The following is an 18,595-nucleotide window of genomic DNA, read 5'->3' as shown; positions in this document are numbered from 1 at the left end:
CAAAACATCGGGTTAACATATTACAAGTCCGCCACACGAACCTTCCCGATTACAACCACAAAGGTAGGGGGTTAACCTATCTCCTCTACCTACGAGGTGACCTCAAAAGAAGTTTGACCCCTCAAACGGGTACCTAGTCACCTCCTGGTCCCGGTCAACAGGGACCCCAAAATCGCACGTGATAATTTTTCATCACTCAGGGTCTGAAAATGGTTAAACAACAACAATGAGATAAACTCATTGAGTTAACGACCAAAGCCTCGATTAGGAGGTCAACTCATCTCGGATGCACCTAAAACATGCAACTCAGCCCGACGTACACAAGATGCCATCACACAATTGTAGGTAACATTACCTTGCCATGGCACATGCCCTGCACGTTATCAATCTCCATATATAATCATCATACAATAAGCATATAATGCAATCAGAATACGTAGCAACTTTCCCATACACTATGCATCCACAGGTGTCCCGATTATAAGGTAAAACCGCTTCGGGCCGTCTCATACCGTGCCTCACAATTTCATCCCATAATCAAGCGCAATGCCACCACAATCTTTCATGCGTATTCCGATTACTACGGCCACACAGGGCATGGCACAACCCGCATTATTTGCATTAGGTTGGCGGTCTTCCGGTATAACCCCCATTGTCCCGCCCCGTCGGGCATGGCATCGTCTCACCCTACCTTAATGATGGCATCCCATAAATGTGTTCGTTCCGAATCCAATTCGCAAATGACTTCGTCTCCCCTGCCCCTGCGACGGCATCCAATTACCAAATTGGGGACACCTGTTAAGGCCACGGCCAAACCCTAGGTTAGCGGTCATCCGGTATAACCAGGCACGAAAGGAACCTTTAGGTGATTATGCACACATAGCAATCACTCAAGTCTCATTGTTATCTTTCTCAATTAGCCAATGCAGACAGGATCCGTGCTAATACGTCAAAATATTGCAACTTTCACACGTAAAAATGCACTAGAATAATCACACGTGATAACATACATATAATTAAATCATCAAACTTTGCATACTTCCCAATTCAAACATCCACGTCCTATTTAGCTAATAAAAATTGACATACAAACCCGACACCTCGAATTTTCTGTTCATATGCCCACAATTCCATCCTTAAAAATACAAATACAATTCATTTAGTTATACAAGCTAATTTATATAGCAATTTCCAACATAAGCATCACAATTCAAGCCTAAAACAATCACAATTTATTATTAAACTCTACACAAAAATATTAATATTTAAATTCCGAAAATTAATTTATTTAATAATAAAATATTAATTATAAAATAATCCGATAGCTTATCATCAAATCCTTGATAGCTTATCGTCAAATCCTTGATAGCTTATCACAATATCGGCGATAGCTTATCACTAAAAATTCGATAGCTTATCGCATTTTCTCGATAACTTATCAAGTCCACTTATTACTTATCGTGATAACTTATTGACTAATCCCTAATTAATTAGTGCTAAACATAATTAACCTAAACTAACTCATTCTAATCAAGTTTAACCTACTAATCAAGGGATCAGACGATGTAGACGAAAGATAGATGCTTTTCATTCAACAGAGCCCGAGTTATTCACCACAGGCATGACTCAAATAATTGGGTGCTTGGGGAAATGCGACCAATGATAAACAGGGTATCTGATACTTAATGAGATGAATCTCTAATTTTATTGCAAAATCATCATCATTACGAGTGTAATGTCAATTAAACTGTCGCGGACTCGAGGTTGAATATATCGAGTGAAGTAATTGGCACACTTGCACGTGTGAGGATGTCAGCCAAATGGAGTAAATAGTGTCACAGAAATCATTTTAAAATAAAAAATAATAAAAAACATAACGTTACTCAAATGAACAAAGCTAATACAAACAGACAAACCGTTGTTAAATTTTTAATATTTAAAATAAAGGAATATCATCATTTTCAATGCAATCTCTCACTTGTTACGTGCATCATTGCATTGGAAAATAAAAATATATCTTTATCCTTAATGGTAACTTGTTAACAAGGCCCGAAAAAGAAAAGTTTTAAAAGCTCATGGACTTGTATCTACCGTAGAGCACACCAGAATGATTCCGGCTTTTCCAATATAAGAAAATTCTTAGCTTTTTCTAGAAATTACATACATACATACATACATATATATAATTGCAATCCGTTTTTTCAAATCAGGATAAGGAAAAGGGTTGCATTGACCAATTTGTGCAGTATTGGCCACGTGCTTGACCAAGAAAAGAAGTACTTAGTCAAGCGTTTTGTCGGGGGGGTAAAGGGACAATGTCTCATTCAAGATTTGATTGAGGTGGAAAGAAAAATTGAGTTACTGTGATGACTAATTTTTCCATCATCCTCTTTTTTCTTTCGCATTACAATTTTGTCAAGGTCTTGTTATTTACTTTCCATCATCCTCGTACTGCTTTCCCATTACAATTTAGTAACTGTGGGGCCATGTGATTTGCAAGGGCAAAATGACACTATAAGTGCCATAACTTGTGTACGGAGATCACTTTGGTGCCATAACTTTTTTTCGGATCACTTTGGTGCCAAGTCGGATCACTTTGGTGCACTTAAGTGTCATAAGTTTTTTTTGGATCACTTCAGTGCTAAAATTTTTGAAAAACGATCACTTAAGTGCTAAAATTTTTGAAAAACGATCACTTAAGTGCCAATCTCCGGCGAGCCACGTCAGCTTCAGAAATTAATAAAAAAAAATGCCACGTCGGATTTCCGGCGAAAAATTGTGTACGGCACCGGAGTTGGCACTTAAGTGATCGTTTTTCAAAAATTTTAGCACTTAAGTGATCGTTTTTCAAAAATTTTAGCACTAAAGTGATTCAAAAAAAACTTATGGCACCAAAGTGAGCGCCGTACACAAGTTATGGCACTTGTAGTGTTCTTTTGCCGATTTGCAAGTGATGCGAATATGGACTAATTTAATGGTATTTTTGTTTAGGGAAGCGGGTCGATCCCTAATTTTTATGCGATGAATAGCCGAATGTAATAATCAAAATTAGATATCAACAATTGTTTGCTGCTTAAAGGTTACTATCGGGGTTTTCTAATGTCACCTAGGGTTAGCAAGGTATTTAATTGATCTTTTTGACATATCAAACAATCTTCATTACATTTTACATAATACCAAAAAAGAGATTTCTCCTCAAAAGTGGGCCTGTGAGGTTGTGTACATGTGTCCATGTTTGACGATCTTCGACTCTGTGTTTATCTACCATTTTGTTACGTCAAATGGTATCAGAGTTGGCAAGATCGCTATAGAATTGGTAACGATGGCAATGGAAGCAACTGCTTTGCTAATGAAAATCGGGGGATGCGGGTCTTGTGCACGGCTTTTTGTCGTCTCGAGACATCGCAACGGACCATGGAGCAAGATTTGCAATGGACTCTAGATATGTTCACAAAGCGGCTCGGAATATTCGTCATGCCAATTGTTGACAAATTTATGTTTCTCAAGTTTCGGTCGTCGGTGCTTGCGAGCCTCACATAGTATGTAGCCAACAAAGTGATTAAGAAGTTGAAACTTCCAAAGCTGAAGGATTTTGAGATCGAGAAAGAATTTTTAGAGAAAAATGTTTTGAATTTTTGTGATGATGGAAAGAAGATATTATAAGCCAATTCTAGGGAAAATTGTCAAAAATGTCCTAAATCTATTGTATGACAACTAATTAAGTCGCAATCATTTAATTCTGTCAATTTAGTCATAAACTTTCAAAAATTTGTCATATGACCAATTTTCACAAGAAATCGTTGATGTGGACATCGACCGTCCTCCCTCTGCTAGTTATCAGGCCTCAGCCATGGCCAGCGGAGGTCAGTAGCCACAAGCAAGGGTCGCCCTCTCGCCAACCTTTGGTGAGGGTTGGTAATGGTCGCCTCATCGGCCTCTGGCAAAGGTCGCCCTCACCCAAACGAGGCCCCTCGCCAGATCTAGCGATGGCAAGAGTCCCCCTCACCGGATCTAGTGAAGGCAACCCTCACCTGTGGCCAGCAACCAACGGAGAAAAATTGTGAAAACAAGAGTAAAATTGTAAAATCATTAGCGTCAGTATTTGCCTTCCTACGTGGCCCCGCTAATTGGATTGGGCCACCTAGGACAAGCCAACGCTAATGAACCATCACATTAGTAATTTTTAGCCAGTTGAAAGGGCTATATTGGAAAATCGTTAAAAGATTTAGGACTAAACTGGCCGTCCTACAATAGATTTAAGACTTTTTGGACAATTATCCTATTAATTTTGGAAATGAAATTATTGCTAAAATAGATGTTAAAGACTTCAATTGTGATGGAAGCAACTAGATTCCGGTATTTACAATATGGACAAAAGAAGAAATAAAGTTGTTGAAGAAGGGCATGCAGAATGTTGGCACAAAATTGATTTTGTGATTACGTAAGATTTCGATTATCCAGTTAAAAAATTCATTTTGGAGATTCTCCTTGTGGGCGGGAATGATGTGGGGCGCATATATTTAAAGATTAATATTTTTAATTTCCTTAATTTACTTTGTTTTAAAGATTATGTTACGATAATAGGTGATTTGTTCCGGTTTTCAGTAGTTTTCATTTAGATATTTAAGATTTATTAGTTAATATATATCCTATTATTTTTATTTTTTTGATCGAAAACATATATCCTATTTCAAACTTAGAATTTGTTCTCTTTTGCCCTGCCTCTTGCAAGGCATGGGAGTCGAAACCCACATCTGAAACTACACGTCCCCATCCCTAGCCTCCCTGAGAAGGTGGGGATTCGAACTCCCCACCTTCTCCTTTCCAAATAGAAAGGGTGGCCACTGAGGCAAACCCCAGTGGTTATGATGCAATACTAGTTCAAATCTATACTTATAATGAAGCAAACTCAATCAATTATGAAATTCCGTAACCATCTCATATGTAAATCTTCAATTAACAATCTCATATGGCATATTAGAATGGCTTTTTTTTAATGGAGACGACTAATAAAAAATCAAAATGGAAAAAAATACAACAAATAGGACACAATAAGAAGTTTTCAATATGCCAATATCTTCCTGACTCATCTCGTTGTAATGAACCCTAGAAAGAGATTATATTTTATTCCTCCAATGTCATTTTATATTTATTAATCAACAGTGTCATTTTCTAATACAGTGATTAGCAACACATATTGACTTTTCGATTTTTTTTCTTTGATCGTTCTCTTTCCTAGAATTGGCATGTGAAATAGACAGAACAAGCTCTAATAATTGCCAGTGAATTAATAATATTTTCATTGCTTGTCATTAGCAATTAAACTAATCTTGGAAATTTCACGGTAGCCTCTAGCAAACGTGCACTGCCAATATGACGTTGCATGACTCGTACGCTTCTAAACTTGTCACTTAAGTCTTGAATTTCTTATTAGAAATTCATTTTTCAAGCTAAAGAATTGGAAAGATTCTAACTCGACTTAGACATTTGGGGCTGATCAAGATCACAACCACCAATGTGTAGAATTTCAATTGCTTCCAGCGTGGAATTTCAATTGCCTTTCAATCTCACACTCAATCGAGAAATGACAACATTCATCTTATTAAATATAAGGAATATTTTACTAAACATATTATAAATTTAAGATCTTATTCACGTCTTTGTGTTTCATTTCACTTCTACCAACAAGAGATTCAGTAGATTTGAGGACTCGATTAAACTGTCGAAGACTCGAGGTTGAAGATATCGTGTGAAGTAATTGACACATATGCAAGTGTGAGGATGTCAGCCAAATGGAGTAAATAGTGTCATAGAGATCATTTTGAAATAAAAAATTAACGTTACTCAAATAAAGAAAGCCAATAAAAGCATACAAACTGTCGTTAGATTTTTAATATCTTTAAGATAAAAAAGAGGGATTTTCTAAAATAAAAAATTATTGTTATTTTCAACGCAGTCTCTCACGTGTTATGTGCATCATTATATTGGAACTAAAAGTATTTCTTCATCACTAATGGTAACTTGTTAACGAGTCCCGAAAAAGAAAAGTTTTAAAAGCGCATGTACTTGTATACACTATAAAATACGCTAATATGATTATGGGCTTTGCTGTTATGAGAAAATTCTTAGCTCATTCGACAACCGATCGACCAATTTCTCAGCTAAGCACACAACTAACTTTATACACAAAAGAGAAAATCCCACATAGTTTCCTTTTTCTTTGGGATAAGTGCCTGAAAATTTTAAAACTCATCGTGAAAGTGCAATTGAGTCTTAAAACTTACAAAAAGTGTAATCAAGTCTTAAAACTTGTCAAATTAGTATAATTAAGTCATTCTGTTAACTACGTTCAACTTGGCTAACAAAAACTGTTGACGTGGCTTGTTTTAATATTTTCTCTTTCTTACGTGGCGATGATGTGATTAAAACGACGACGTTTTGGTCCAAATTTAATTTTTAGTACAAATTTTATCTAAATTAAATGAAAAATTAAGAAAACTTATAAAAAGAAAAAAAACGATGATGTGGCTTCCTTTTTTTTTCCTTTTTAAGTTTTCTTAATTTTTAAAATAACTAAAAAAATTATTAAAAAAATTGATTTGGTCGTTTTGGTCACATCAGCGCCACATAGAAAAAAAAAATCATGTCATCATTTTTCGTTAGCCAAGTTAGATGTAGTTAACAAAAAGATTTGATTACACAAATTTGATAAGTTTTAAAACTTAATTGAACTTTTTGAAAGTTTTAAAACTTAATTGCATATTCATGACAAATTTTAGGATTTCTAATACACTTATATTTTTTTTAATCAATGGCTTGCGTTTGTCACATGGGAGAGTATCTTCCGCTCCCACCGTCCATTTCAACCCCATTTCTCGATTGGTTATTTTGCTAACCTCATTCTAAATTTTATCTTCTCTATGTGACCGACTTCAAAGAGAGGTTGTGTAATTAAAAGAAGTGTATTGTGATTGACTTTGTCTACCAATTATATAGAACTTAGAGCGGTCATGTGATACAAAATTATTTCACAAAGAGGACTACCGAAAGATTTTAACATAAGACGATATGTGAAATGGGTCGAAATTTTCATTTTTCTTAAATTTAAGAATGAACACATCTATAGTTCACTCAGAAAGCAACCTTTCTAGACACAAAATCTCACAAAATGTCAATAATACTGTTAAACTTGGTTGGATTGACGCATAATTGATTTTTAAGGAAAAAGCCTCGTATTGAGTAATATAATAGACTTTTTTGTAAGATATCAAATAAGGTCAACTTGTCCACCTACAAATTAATACGAAACCAGATTTTCTAAAATATTCAAAATATACCTAGCATTAGTCAATGCTCTGTTTGTTCCATTTAATGTCAATTATAAAGATTCTGATTACCAATAGGATATTGAAGGAATAATATAATCAAAGATACACCTACCTAGAGTTAGTGATTTATATACTGATAACGACATATGTCACGACTTTCTTATGTAACTTTGTTTTCTTTTTTCTATGATAGCACTCTTTCCTAGAATTTGCATGTGATAGAGACAGAGCTCTAATAATTATTTGATGTGACCCTTCATATACAATGCAAACATTACAAGCCCTTGACATTTCGACGTAAACTAGAAATAGTTAATAGTGAATTAATAATATGTTTTTTTTTGGTAAGGAAAATTAATAATATGTTCATTGCTTGTAATTAGCAATTAGACGAATCTTGGAAATTTCGAGGTAGTATCTAGCAGACATGCCTTACCAATACGACGTTGCGTGACCCATATGATTCTAAACTTGTCGCTTAAGTCTTGAATTCCTAATAAGAAAGTCAATTCAAGCTAGAGACTTGGAAAGATTCAAGTCGACTTAGACACTTGCAGCTGCTCAAGATCACAACCACCGATGTGTAGAATTTCAATTGCCTTTCAATTCCACGCCCACTTGAGGAATGACAACATTCATCTTATTAAATAAATATTTTAATAAGCATATTATAAATTTCACTAGTATTTACGATGAACTCAAAGCGGACAAAAACATCAAACAAGTGCTTATGAATTAGTTAGAACCTTCTTGTGATGTGCAGCCCCAAATCAAACGGCTTAGAACATTCCGTGAATCATGGGCACTATGATTTTCTATTCTTGATTTTTTCTATTTACTATTATTTTATTTGTACTACTCAAGTACTTGGACAGCGAAATGAAAAGGACTCCTTTGAAAACCAGAAAGTTCGGACTCGTCAAGTATTCATCCATTCTATATCAATCATCATATTACTCGGACTAAGCGTATGAACTTGGTAATTGTTGTTTGGACTCAATTTTCTTGTTGAGCTCTATAAAAGACACAAATTTTCCGAGAAATTATTCACTTTCTTGTTGAGATCAATAGATGTGCCAACCCATTCGACGAAATTTCGCGTCAAGTAATCGGGATATAATCCAATGGACAAGATCGGATAGCACATTGAGAATCAGTTAATGCCTGCTTATTTGAATGGATCTAATTGACTAGAGCTAATTAATTCCAAAGTCATTACCAAAATCACATGATTTTAATACAAACAATATCCTCCCACGCAATAAGCAATAACCAGGTGCTTTCATACACATCAAACGGGCTAACGGATAGAGAGAATCCACACTCCCATCACATTAAAATACAACCATGTCCCTCCTCATAAACATATTGAGAATCTTATTGTTAGGGTTCCTAGTTCGTATTCTAATTTCTTGGATGACCTCATCGACGGTTGATGTACTGACTTGTATCTGAAGTCGAGAGACCAGATACTTAGTTTCCCCTGCATTAAGTTTTCCCTCTTTTCCATTATAATTTATTTTTCTAATAACTTGTAAATTAATTGCCGGGTGAATTTTGTATAGAGATGTATTTAATACACAAACTGAAAATATATTGATATAATGCTCAAGCTTCCCATGTACCCAATCAACGGCTGAGGTCATAGACGGTTGCATTTTGGTCATAAACGGTTCCAGAAGTGTTTCTTTCCAGCTAGGTAGATATGGAACAATGCAATTATCACTGGAGCCATCATGATATTGGGAGAAATCCAAGTCAAAAGTTTTGACTTCAAGGCACACGCAGCTTCTCGGAAACTCACAAAAATCATTCAGTATGTTATAGAAAGCCAATTTTACTAATAATAGTAATTATTATTATTATTATTATTATTATAGTAGTGAATAACAACAACAACGACAGGAATGATAATAAAAGGGAATCAAGTTTGGCTCTAACGGGGTGGGACAAAGACAAATTCTACATTTAATTAGAGATGTCCGACTCCCGTAGACAAGGACCTTCCTCTTGGTGTGGAATTGTTAGGGGTACCTGTAGGTGTCTGACATCTCACATTTTATTTATCATCCTTCAAGAAAGTAGATTTATTGCTCGGTTCATAATTAATATGTTCTAATGTCATCTGATCCATTAATTATTTGAGTCTCAGCATGAGATTCGTATGATAAACGGTCTAGATGAGCTCAGTATGCATATTTTATTTTACTATGCAGTATTTTTGCTTCGAATGAGAACTTGTTGTATGATCTGTAGATCATATCCACCCATATCACATACATTCAAAACAAACAAGATGGCAATAGCGGGAAGAAGATTGAAAAGGCAATCCAGGGGCAAAATAATTTCTGGGATTCTTAATCCACAGAAAGAAAAAAACATAAGCAGCTGCTAAGGGTTTTTTGGAGCATCCAAACCAGTAGGCCATATATTTTTTTATCCGAAAGGTTCCAATGCGGCCCATAATGCCGATCTTGAGAGCCTGTTAGATTTCGACATTGAATCTTATATTTGTCCATGATTTTAGTCGATTTGGTATTAATGTGTTAATTTGGTCTGTTGTCTACGGGTTAGGGTTACGAGGATTTCTTTAGTACAAATAAATATTTTATTCTAGAAGACGAGAACCTTGTTGATTATTATTCAAAATACGACTAAAAATATTCCTCGTTTTCTTGCGCAAAATTCATTTACGAGAATCTGTCGTGTGTGAACTTAGATTTCTTTGCAATTCGTGTTGAATCTGGTCCCACCGTGCAAGGTCTCAAATGACCCACTTGATCCCCATCCTAAGTAAAGTCAAAGTTGGAATTATTGACCTCTTTTCTTCCGCAGAAAAGAGAAGACAATGAAGCAACAATCTCTTGTGGCTATGTGACATTAATATAAGAGGTTGATTGTTTGGTTTACGCAATAAAGAAGCAAGACGAGGGAAATGAGTTTATTAAAGAATTAAAAAGTATTAAAAAGTTCAACACAAAAGCGTAGGCACATAGAATTTGATGGACGGGGAGCAAAATCAAGCTCTAAATACCATGTAAAAATTTATGGGATCACACTATCATCTATTCTAAAAACTTAAGCGGATAGTTAAAAAACGTCAATGCGTATATGAAAAGTATATAAATTCAAACACAAGCGATGCGAAATATTTTAACAATAAGAAAAAGTAGAATTCCCGTGTTAGACATGAGCAAAAATCCTAGTAGTTTAAGGTATTGACAAAAATTCCAATGAATTAGTCTTAGGTATTGCGGACGCAGTCTAAGAAGTTATAGAAAATATTCCAACTTACCGAGTTAGTCTTGTGGTCTTGCACGAGCTTTTGCCGCTTTGCGTGTTAGATTTACTCCATCTGAAGCAGTTTCTATCCAAGACAGATCCTCCATGATGGACATAGAAAATTCATCAAAAATCACTAGATGGAGTAAATCTAACACGCAAAAGCGGCAAAAGTTCGCGCAAGTTTTAGGACTTAATTGCACTTTTTGAAAGTTATAGAACTCAATTGCACTTTCGTGATAAGTTTTAGAATTTACAGTGCACTTATTCCAAAAAAGAACTAGATCATTTGGTGTGGAGTTCATAGGTTGCCTTTAGGTGATTGACATGTCACATTTTTTCTTAATTTCCTAAACTAAAGAGAAGATATCACATGATTTGTAAATCGTATGTATCAATGCCATCCGATCCATTAATTATTTGAGTCTTACCTTGGAACTCAATGACCAACGGTCTAGATGAGTTTGATCTACCTGTTTCATTTGACCATGCAATGTTTTGTATCTAAGGAGAATTATTGCATAGTCTATAGATCATGTTTACCAATGTTACCCGAACCATTAACTACGCGAGTTGTACATTGGGACCAACATGATTTAAGAGATAGATACTCTTTCTAGCTATGTGAGACAACGATTTAGCGATTACAACGCAAAAGCAGCTGCTAAGGGTTTTTTGGAGCATCCAAACCAGTAGGCCATAACGACGCAATTTGCAAGTAGGCCATATATTTTTTTATCCGAAAGGTACCAATGCGGCCCATAATGCCGATCTTGAGAGCCTGTTAGATTTCGACATTGAATCTTATATTTGTCCATGATTTTAGTCGATTTGGTATTAATGTGTTAATTTGGTCTGTTATCTACGGGTTAGGGTTACCAAGGATTTCTTTAGTACAAAGAAATATTTTATTCTAGGAGACGAGAACCTTGTTGATTAGTATTCAAAATACGACTAAAAATATTCCTCGTTTTCTTGCGCAAAATTCATTTACGAGAATCTGTCGTGTGTGAACTTAGATTTCTTTGCAATTCGTGTTGAATCTGGTCCCACCGTGCAAGGTCTCAAATGACCCACTTGATCCCCATCCTAAGTAAAGTCAAAGTTGGAATTCTTGACCTCTTTTCTTCCGCAGAAAAGAGAAGACAATGAGGCAACAATCTCTTGCGGCTATGTGACATTAATATAAGAGGTTGATTGTTTGGTTTACGTAATAAAGAAGCAAGACGAGGGAAATGAGGTTATGAAAGAATTAAAAAGTATTAAAAAGCTCAACTCAAAAGCGTAGGTACATAGAATTTGATGGACAGGAGCAAAATCAGGCTTTGATACCATGTAAAAATTTATGGGATCACACTACCATATATTCTAAAAACTTAAGCCGATAGTTGAAAAACGTCAATGCATATATGAAAAGTATATAAATTCAAACATAAGCGATGTGAGATATTTTAACAATAAGAAAAAGTAGAATTCCCGTGTTATACATGAGCAAAAATCCTAGTAGTTTAAGGTATTAACAAAAATTCCAACGAATTAATCTTAGGTATTGCGGACGCAGTCTAAGAAGTTATAGAAAATATTCCAACTTACCGAGTTAGTCTTGTGGTCTTGCACGAGCTTTTGTCGCTTTTGCGTGTTAGATTTACTCCATCCGAAGCAGTCTCTATCCAAGACAGATCCTCCATGTTGGACATAGAAAATTCATCAAAAATCACTAGATGATGCGTTGCATACACATAATATCGGAGACCCTACGTTTCTTAAGTATTAAATCCGAGTTGTTTCTAGCACTCAAACCAAGTTCCATCATCAGTTGTTTAAAACAAGATGGAAATAGCAGCAAAACAATAGTGGTATAAACAATCCTGGGGTTAAAGAATTGTTAGGATTCTTCATCCAAAATTAAAAATTATAATAAAATCATGAACTGTCAATACTACCGGATGTCATCTTATCTCTTTGCATGGTACGTAAGCCCAGATGGATTTGATCCCAAAAAAAAAAAGCCCAGATGGGTCCCGCCCTCGACGATCAATCCTTGAATGGAAAGCTCTCCATGCTTTGTCTTACTTTTCGAAGCTCTTCCCCCTTACAAATACATCGGCTTCATCATCACATCCTTCCCGTCTCTCTCTCTCTCTCTCACACGAACAATCAAACACACACACTTGTGTTTTCCCGAAACCCTTTTCAATGATTCCTCCAAGAATCTCTTTCGATGCTGAAAAGCTCCTCTTTTTGACTCTCTCCTCTTTTGCCATCGTCGCGACCTTCAGCCAGGGCCCTCGCCTAGCGGCGGCGCAGAGCAGCAGCAACAACGATGCCACAACGATCCGGGTGAACGTTGGGGTGGTTCTTGATCTGGAGACGTGGGTGGGTCAGATGGGATTGAGCTGCATTAACATGTCTCTCTCTGACTTTTATAGTTCAAACCCTTCCTACAAGACCAGGCTCGTCCTCAACGTAAGAGATTCCAAAAGAGATGAGGTTGCCGCTGCTGCTGCAGGTTCTCTCTCTCTCTCTAACGTACTGACTAATCATGATGCTTGTCCAGAATTATACGATGACACCAGTTTTTGGGTTAAAACTTTTGTACTTCTGTTGATAGTGTTGAAGTTTTTCTTGGTTAATCTCTGCTTGAACTTGGAAGTGGTTTGGTTTTTGGGTTAATACACATCTTCTCGTAGAGGATAAAGAATTTTATGCAGCTGTCCGTGTGATGCAAGAGAAAAACATTTATTGTTCACAATGACATACTCTCCAATCATTTGAAAACTTCAGCTTCTATATTTTTGAAATTTGAAACGAATCCCCAGTTAAACTTTTGGCAACCCGACGTCATTTATGCATTCTCTTACCAGATCTTGTCCAAGTCCTAGTTTCAAAAGCTCCAAGAAGAAACGACCAGGGGCATCAAAGAATTGCCTCATCCTCTAGAATCGTCTGTCACCAATCTGTATTGACTGTCTACTGACAGAACTTTCCTTTATTAAATTTTCAAAGTTAATGAGTGCATTAATCATTGTGAGAAAGAAGTCATTAGCATCTCGTAATAGAATCAAAGATAACATAAAGTCAGTACTCGAGACTCAACTTGATCTCTTTCACACTTGGAATGAGGATGGTCTCAAATTCAGAAATGTATCAATATATCCCCCCCAAGTCCTGCGGTCGTATGAGACTGACACCTTGACGTTTAGCTTGAGAGCCGAGAGGATTCGTGGGATTTGGTCAATCCACGGAACGCGGTGCTTCTCCGCAAGGCTGGTCTTTGAGCGCAACATTTGACCTTGGAACCACTTGTTTTATTTTTTTCTTCCAATTCTTGGAGTATACTTTTCAGAAGCTATATCAAGAAATGATATTGGCGAGAATCCTATCTTGGGGATAGCTTGACGGAGATAGTTATTTCAGTCGCCTAACTGAAAATCTCCGTTCTGCTAAACTTTTTCTCGGGGTTTTATTTCGTGTTTAAAGGATGCAGCACCTTTAAAACTACCTTGTATGATTTACGGAACAAATATAGATCAAATTTATCTCAACCGTAGATCACCATGCGAGCCCCATGGTAGGACCCACATAATTACCGGTTGAAGTGGGATTGATCAACATGATTTACCGAGCATGCAATAATTTTTCAGTACCTATTGCCGTCAGTCAAAAGTTGACTTTGAATTGAATAGTCCACCTTCTCTATCATCTCATATTTCAATACATGAAGGCTGGCTTGCATTCTGGAGTGGAATTTTCTGATGCCATAAGATAAAGACGTTAACTTAACGATGAAGAAGATTCGACTTGATGTTAACAACTTTCATTTTGTTCTTAATTAACTTTAGTTGGAAGAATCAGTTTACGGTAGGTTTGCAATATCATTTGCCAAACAATTTATATCTTTAGATAATATTAATTAAATTTCTTTTCCAACTTCAAGCTCCTATATTTCTTTTTCTTAAACAGTTCTATTTTGGCAATATTACATCAAATTTTCATTGACTTCCGATCAATACTATGCCTTTTCCGATAAGAATTTCCATTATCTGCCGTATTGTTATTGTTTCACTGTCTTTGCAGCACTTGATTTGATAAAGAATAAGCAAGTCCAAGCCATAATAGGCCCTGAAGGTTCGGGGCAAGCAGACTTCATTATTGAACTTGGAAACAAATCTCATGTGCCCATCATCTCTTTTTCTGCTACTAGTCCTTCCCTCAGTTTGATTCGGAGTCCATACTTCATTCGAGCCACGCAAAATGACTCGTCTCAAGTGAATGCCATAAGCGCACTCGTCCAAGCTTTTGGCTGGAAAGAAGCAGTCCTCGTATATGTGGACAACGACTTCGGAGAAGGCATCATACCTTCTCTTACCGATGCTTTGGAAGAGGTCGACACGCAAGTGCCCTATAGGAGCCTCATTCCTCCTTTGGCCACGGATGATCAAATCCTGCAGGAACTCTACAAGTTAATGACGATGCAAACGAGGGTCTTCATCGTGCACATGTTACCTACCCTCGGTTCTCGGCTATTTGCCAAAGCAAAAGAGGTGGGAATGATGAACGAAGGCTATGTGTGGATCTTGACTAATGGAATCACTAACCTATTGAGTTCTGTGGATTCATCTGTTGTCGCTAGTTCGATGCAAGGAGTACTGGGCATCAAGACTTATATCCCGGACACACCAAACTTGGACAACTTCATGGTCCGATGGAAGATGAAATTCCAACAAGACAATCCATCTGTCCTTAATCCTACGTTGAACATTTTCGGATATAGGGCTTATGACGCTGCTCGGGCTCTAGCAATGGCTGTCGAGGAAATGGGGGCAACGAATTTTACCTTCCAGATGTTGAATGCTTCGACAGATGCAACGGATCTCGACACTATCGGGATCTCTCAAAATGGTCAGAAACTTCTCCAAGAACTAGCCAATATGACATTCACGGGCCTCACTGGAGATTTTAGACTCGTCGATGGGCAGCTAGAGTCATCAGTGTTCCAAATCGTTAATATCAATGGAAATGCAGCAAGAGGGATTGGGTTTTGGACGCTAGAAAATGGTCTGCTAAGAGATTTGTATTCATTCAACACAAGCAAATATTCCCCTTCGAAGAGTAATCTCGGATCGATAATATGGCCAGGAGATTCGACCTCTATTCCTAAGGGATGGGAGATACCCACAAATGGGAAGAGGCTAAAAATTTTAGTCCCCGTGAAGGTCGGTTTCAAACAATTTGTGACGGTGACTCGAGATTTTAGCACAAATACATCCCAAGTCACTGGATACTGTATCGACATCTTTAAAGCCGTCATAGAAAAATTGCCTTATGCTTTGGCTTATGACCTTATTCCATTTGCCCTGCCTAATGGAAGTACCGCTGGCAATTACAATGACATGATTGATCAAGTATTTTACCAGGTGAGCAACTGCTTGATTTTGTTGGATTACCTATTGAAACTTACTATGTTATCATGTAGTTGACAAAGAAAGCATTCCCCTTCCTTTTGTTGGAACAGAATTACGATGCAATGGTGGGTGATACAGCGATCATTGCGAACAGATCATTATACGTGGACTTCACCTTACCATACACCGAATCGGGGGTTGCAATGCTTGTGCCATACAAGGACAGCAAGAGCAAGAATGCTTGGGTTTTCTTGAAGCCACTCACTTGGGACCTTTGGTTAACAACCGGATGCTTCTTTGTGTTTATAGCATTGGTCGTGTGGATTCTCGAACATCAGATTAATGAAGATTTCAGGGGTCCAGCCGCGCATCAAGTTGGCACAAGCTTCTGGTTCTCGTTTTCAACCATGGTCTTTGCACAGAGTAATCACTCTTCCCTTTAATAAATCAATCGAACATTACAATTTACATACCATTCTTGGATAATTTAGGTGCTTTCCCTTAATTTGGATTGCAGGGGAGAGAGTACTTAGCAACCTAGCCAGATTTGTTGTGATCGTGTGGGTTTTCGTGGTACTTATACTAACGCAAAGTTACACTGCAAGCTTGAGCTCTCTTTTGGTGGTGCAAAATCTTCAACCAGTTGTGACTGATATGGATCAGCTCCTAAACAGTGGAGAAAAAGTGGGATACTTGGATGGCTCTTTCGTTTATGGATTGCTAAAGCAAATGAAGTTTGACGATTCTAGACTTATATCTTATAAGTCTCCTGAAGAATGCCATGCGCTTCTTTCCAATGGAAGTGCAAATGGCGGGATCGCAGCAGCGTTCGACGAAGTCCCCTACATTAAACTTGTTCTTTCTCAATATTGCAACAAATATACCATGATCCCAACCTTTAAAACTGCTGGATTTGGCTTCGTAAGTCCTCAATCAATTTTTTGCCTCAAATTTTTCAATTACTAGGACTATTCGCTATTTCTTTGATCGAAAAATCTCATGTCCGGCTTCTTTTGATTTACAGGTTTTCCCCAAAGGGTCTCCACTAGTACCGGATATTTCGCAAGCAATCCTCAACGTAACTGAAGGGCCTAAAATGACGGAAATCGAAAATGCATGGTTTCCATCAAAATCCAACTGCCTGGATTCGACTAACTCAGTTTCTTCCAACAGCTTGGGTCTTGACAGTTTTTGGGGCTTATTCTTGATTGCTGGAGCTGCTGCTGTTTTAGCTCTCCTCATTTTCATGGTCATGTTCGTCAAAAGAAATTGGCATGTCATTACAAGTTCTTCAGGTTCATTGTGGGAGAAAATTGTTGCATTGGGAAGAAGATTTCACCAAAGGGACCTCAACTCCCATACTTTTAGGAAATCCAGATTCAGAGACAGAAATATGGAAGATGGTGCCCATGAGATTGCATCTGTTGAAATTATGGAACACACTAACTTCCCCTCAAGTCCGTCAAGCGACTCCAGCCAAATCGATATTGTCTTTATCAATGAGCAAGAGTCACCATCTGCAGAGCAAGGACTTCCTAATCGTGTAGTCGAAGGGTGCCCCGAGAGAGCGGTAAACATTGAGCATACCAATGTAAATTAAGAGATGGAAATGCCACAAGAACATTAGATGCTAGACTTTCATGCTTGACTAGCTGAACTCGATACTTTTAGATGACAATATCTTCCCTCTCATTCTCTTCTCTTGTAAGGAATGCCATTGACACTGCTTATTGTCTAATCTCAGACAATATAGACGAAAGATAGATGCTTTTCATGCAGCAGAGCCAGAGTTAATCACCACAGGCTTAACTCAAATATTTGGTTGCTTGGGGAAATGCAGTACTAGTTCATGCCACAAAACTTAAAAAAGAACACATGGGCTCATCAATATTTAGTAACTAAACAGCGCTAGTCATAAAGATATTTTCTTATTTAATCCGTCTAGCACATAGTGCATTTTAATGTCTATATATCTCGACTGCGTAGATTTTAACTGTGATGACCTTTTTTTATTTTGGACTTTCTCCTTTCTTTTAGTGAATTTTCAATAAATATTTTACTAAACATATTATAAATTTTAAGATCTTATTCATGTATTTCATGTTTCATGTTACACTACAACTCTTGTTGAACTCATAATAACTCTCCTTGATTAATTTTATTAGAGAGAGTTTAAACTCCAATTATCAAATGTTTCATTTTGCAAGATTTAGAGTTTTGAAATCATCTGATTTGTTTTTAACCGTGTTCAGTTTGATTTTAGGAAAATTTCACAGAGTTTGAAAGTCAAGTTGAGAACATAGTTCATAGAAAGAGTCGTATGTTCATTTATCCTTGATAAAAAAAAACTTCATAGATGATCGTTAAATAATATTCACATAGAAGATTCATAGTATACAATTCCAAAGAACTAGATAAATCAATCCACAACGTCTTTCTTCAATTCGGGTTTTTTTATTTTTGTGTTGGAGATATCTCTCCTAATTGTAATGTGCATCATTTGGCCAAAATTGTATCAAGGTCGGTTCAATTTTCTAAATATCGTGAAAAATTGTACAAAAGATCAAGTGTAATCGGCAA

The 18,595-nt window shown here is 36.8% G+C and overlaps 1 protein-coding gene across 1 annotated transcript; it reads left to right on the top strand.

Moving 5' to 3' along the window:
- Positions 1-12,749: 12,749 nt before the first annotated feature.
- LOC115671562 (glutamate receptor 2.1-like) lies at positions 12,750-17,793 on the top strand. The gene is made up of 5 exons (XM_030593191.2): positions 12,750-13,119; positions 14,688-16,027; positions 16,126-16,438; positions 16,533-16,936; positions 17,040-17,793. The coding sequence occupies exons 1-5, from the start codon at positions 12,807-12,809 to the stop codon at positions 17,613-17,615; spliced, it is 2,946 nt and encodes a 981-aa protein (XP_030449051.1). The 5' UTR covers positions 12,750-12,806; the 3' UTR covers positions 17,616-17,793.
- The last annotated feature ends 802 nt before the right edge of the window (positions 17,794-18,595 follow it).

Source organism: Syzygium oleosum, unplaced genomic scaffold (genome assembly GCF_021117445.2).
Source record: "Syzygium oleosum isolate NSW1041296 unplaced genomic scaffold, Sole_v2.1 Sole_v2.16, whole genome shotgun sequence".
In the NCBI taxonomy this organism is placed as follows: Eukaryota; Viridiplantae; Streptophyta; class Magnoliopsida; order Myrtales; family Myrtaceae; genus Syzygium; species Syzygium oleosum.
This window is presented reverse-complemented; position numbering and strand designations above follow the sequence as displayed.

Coding starts and splice junctions, on each gene's coding strand:
- LOC115671562 (XM_030593191.2), top strand. CDS start 12,807: ATGATTCCTCCAAGAATCTCTTTCGATGCTGAAAAGCTCCTCTTTTTG. Junction 16,439..16,532: donor AACCATGGTCTTTGCACAGA/GTAATCACTCTT, acceptor TTTGGATTGCAG/GGGAGAGAGTACTTAGCAAC. Junction 16,937..17,039: donor AAACTGCTGGATTTGGCTTC/GTAAGTCCTCAA, acceptor TTTGATTTACAG/GTTTTCCCCAAAGGGTCTCC.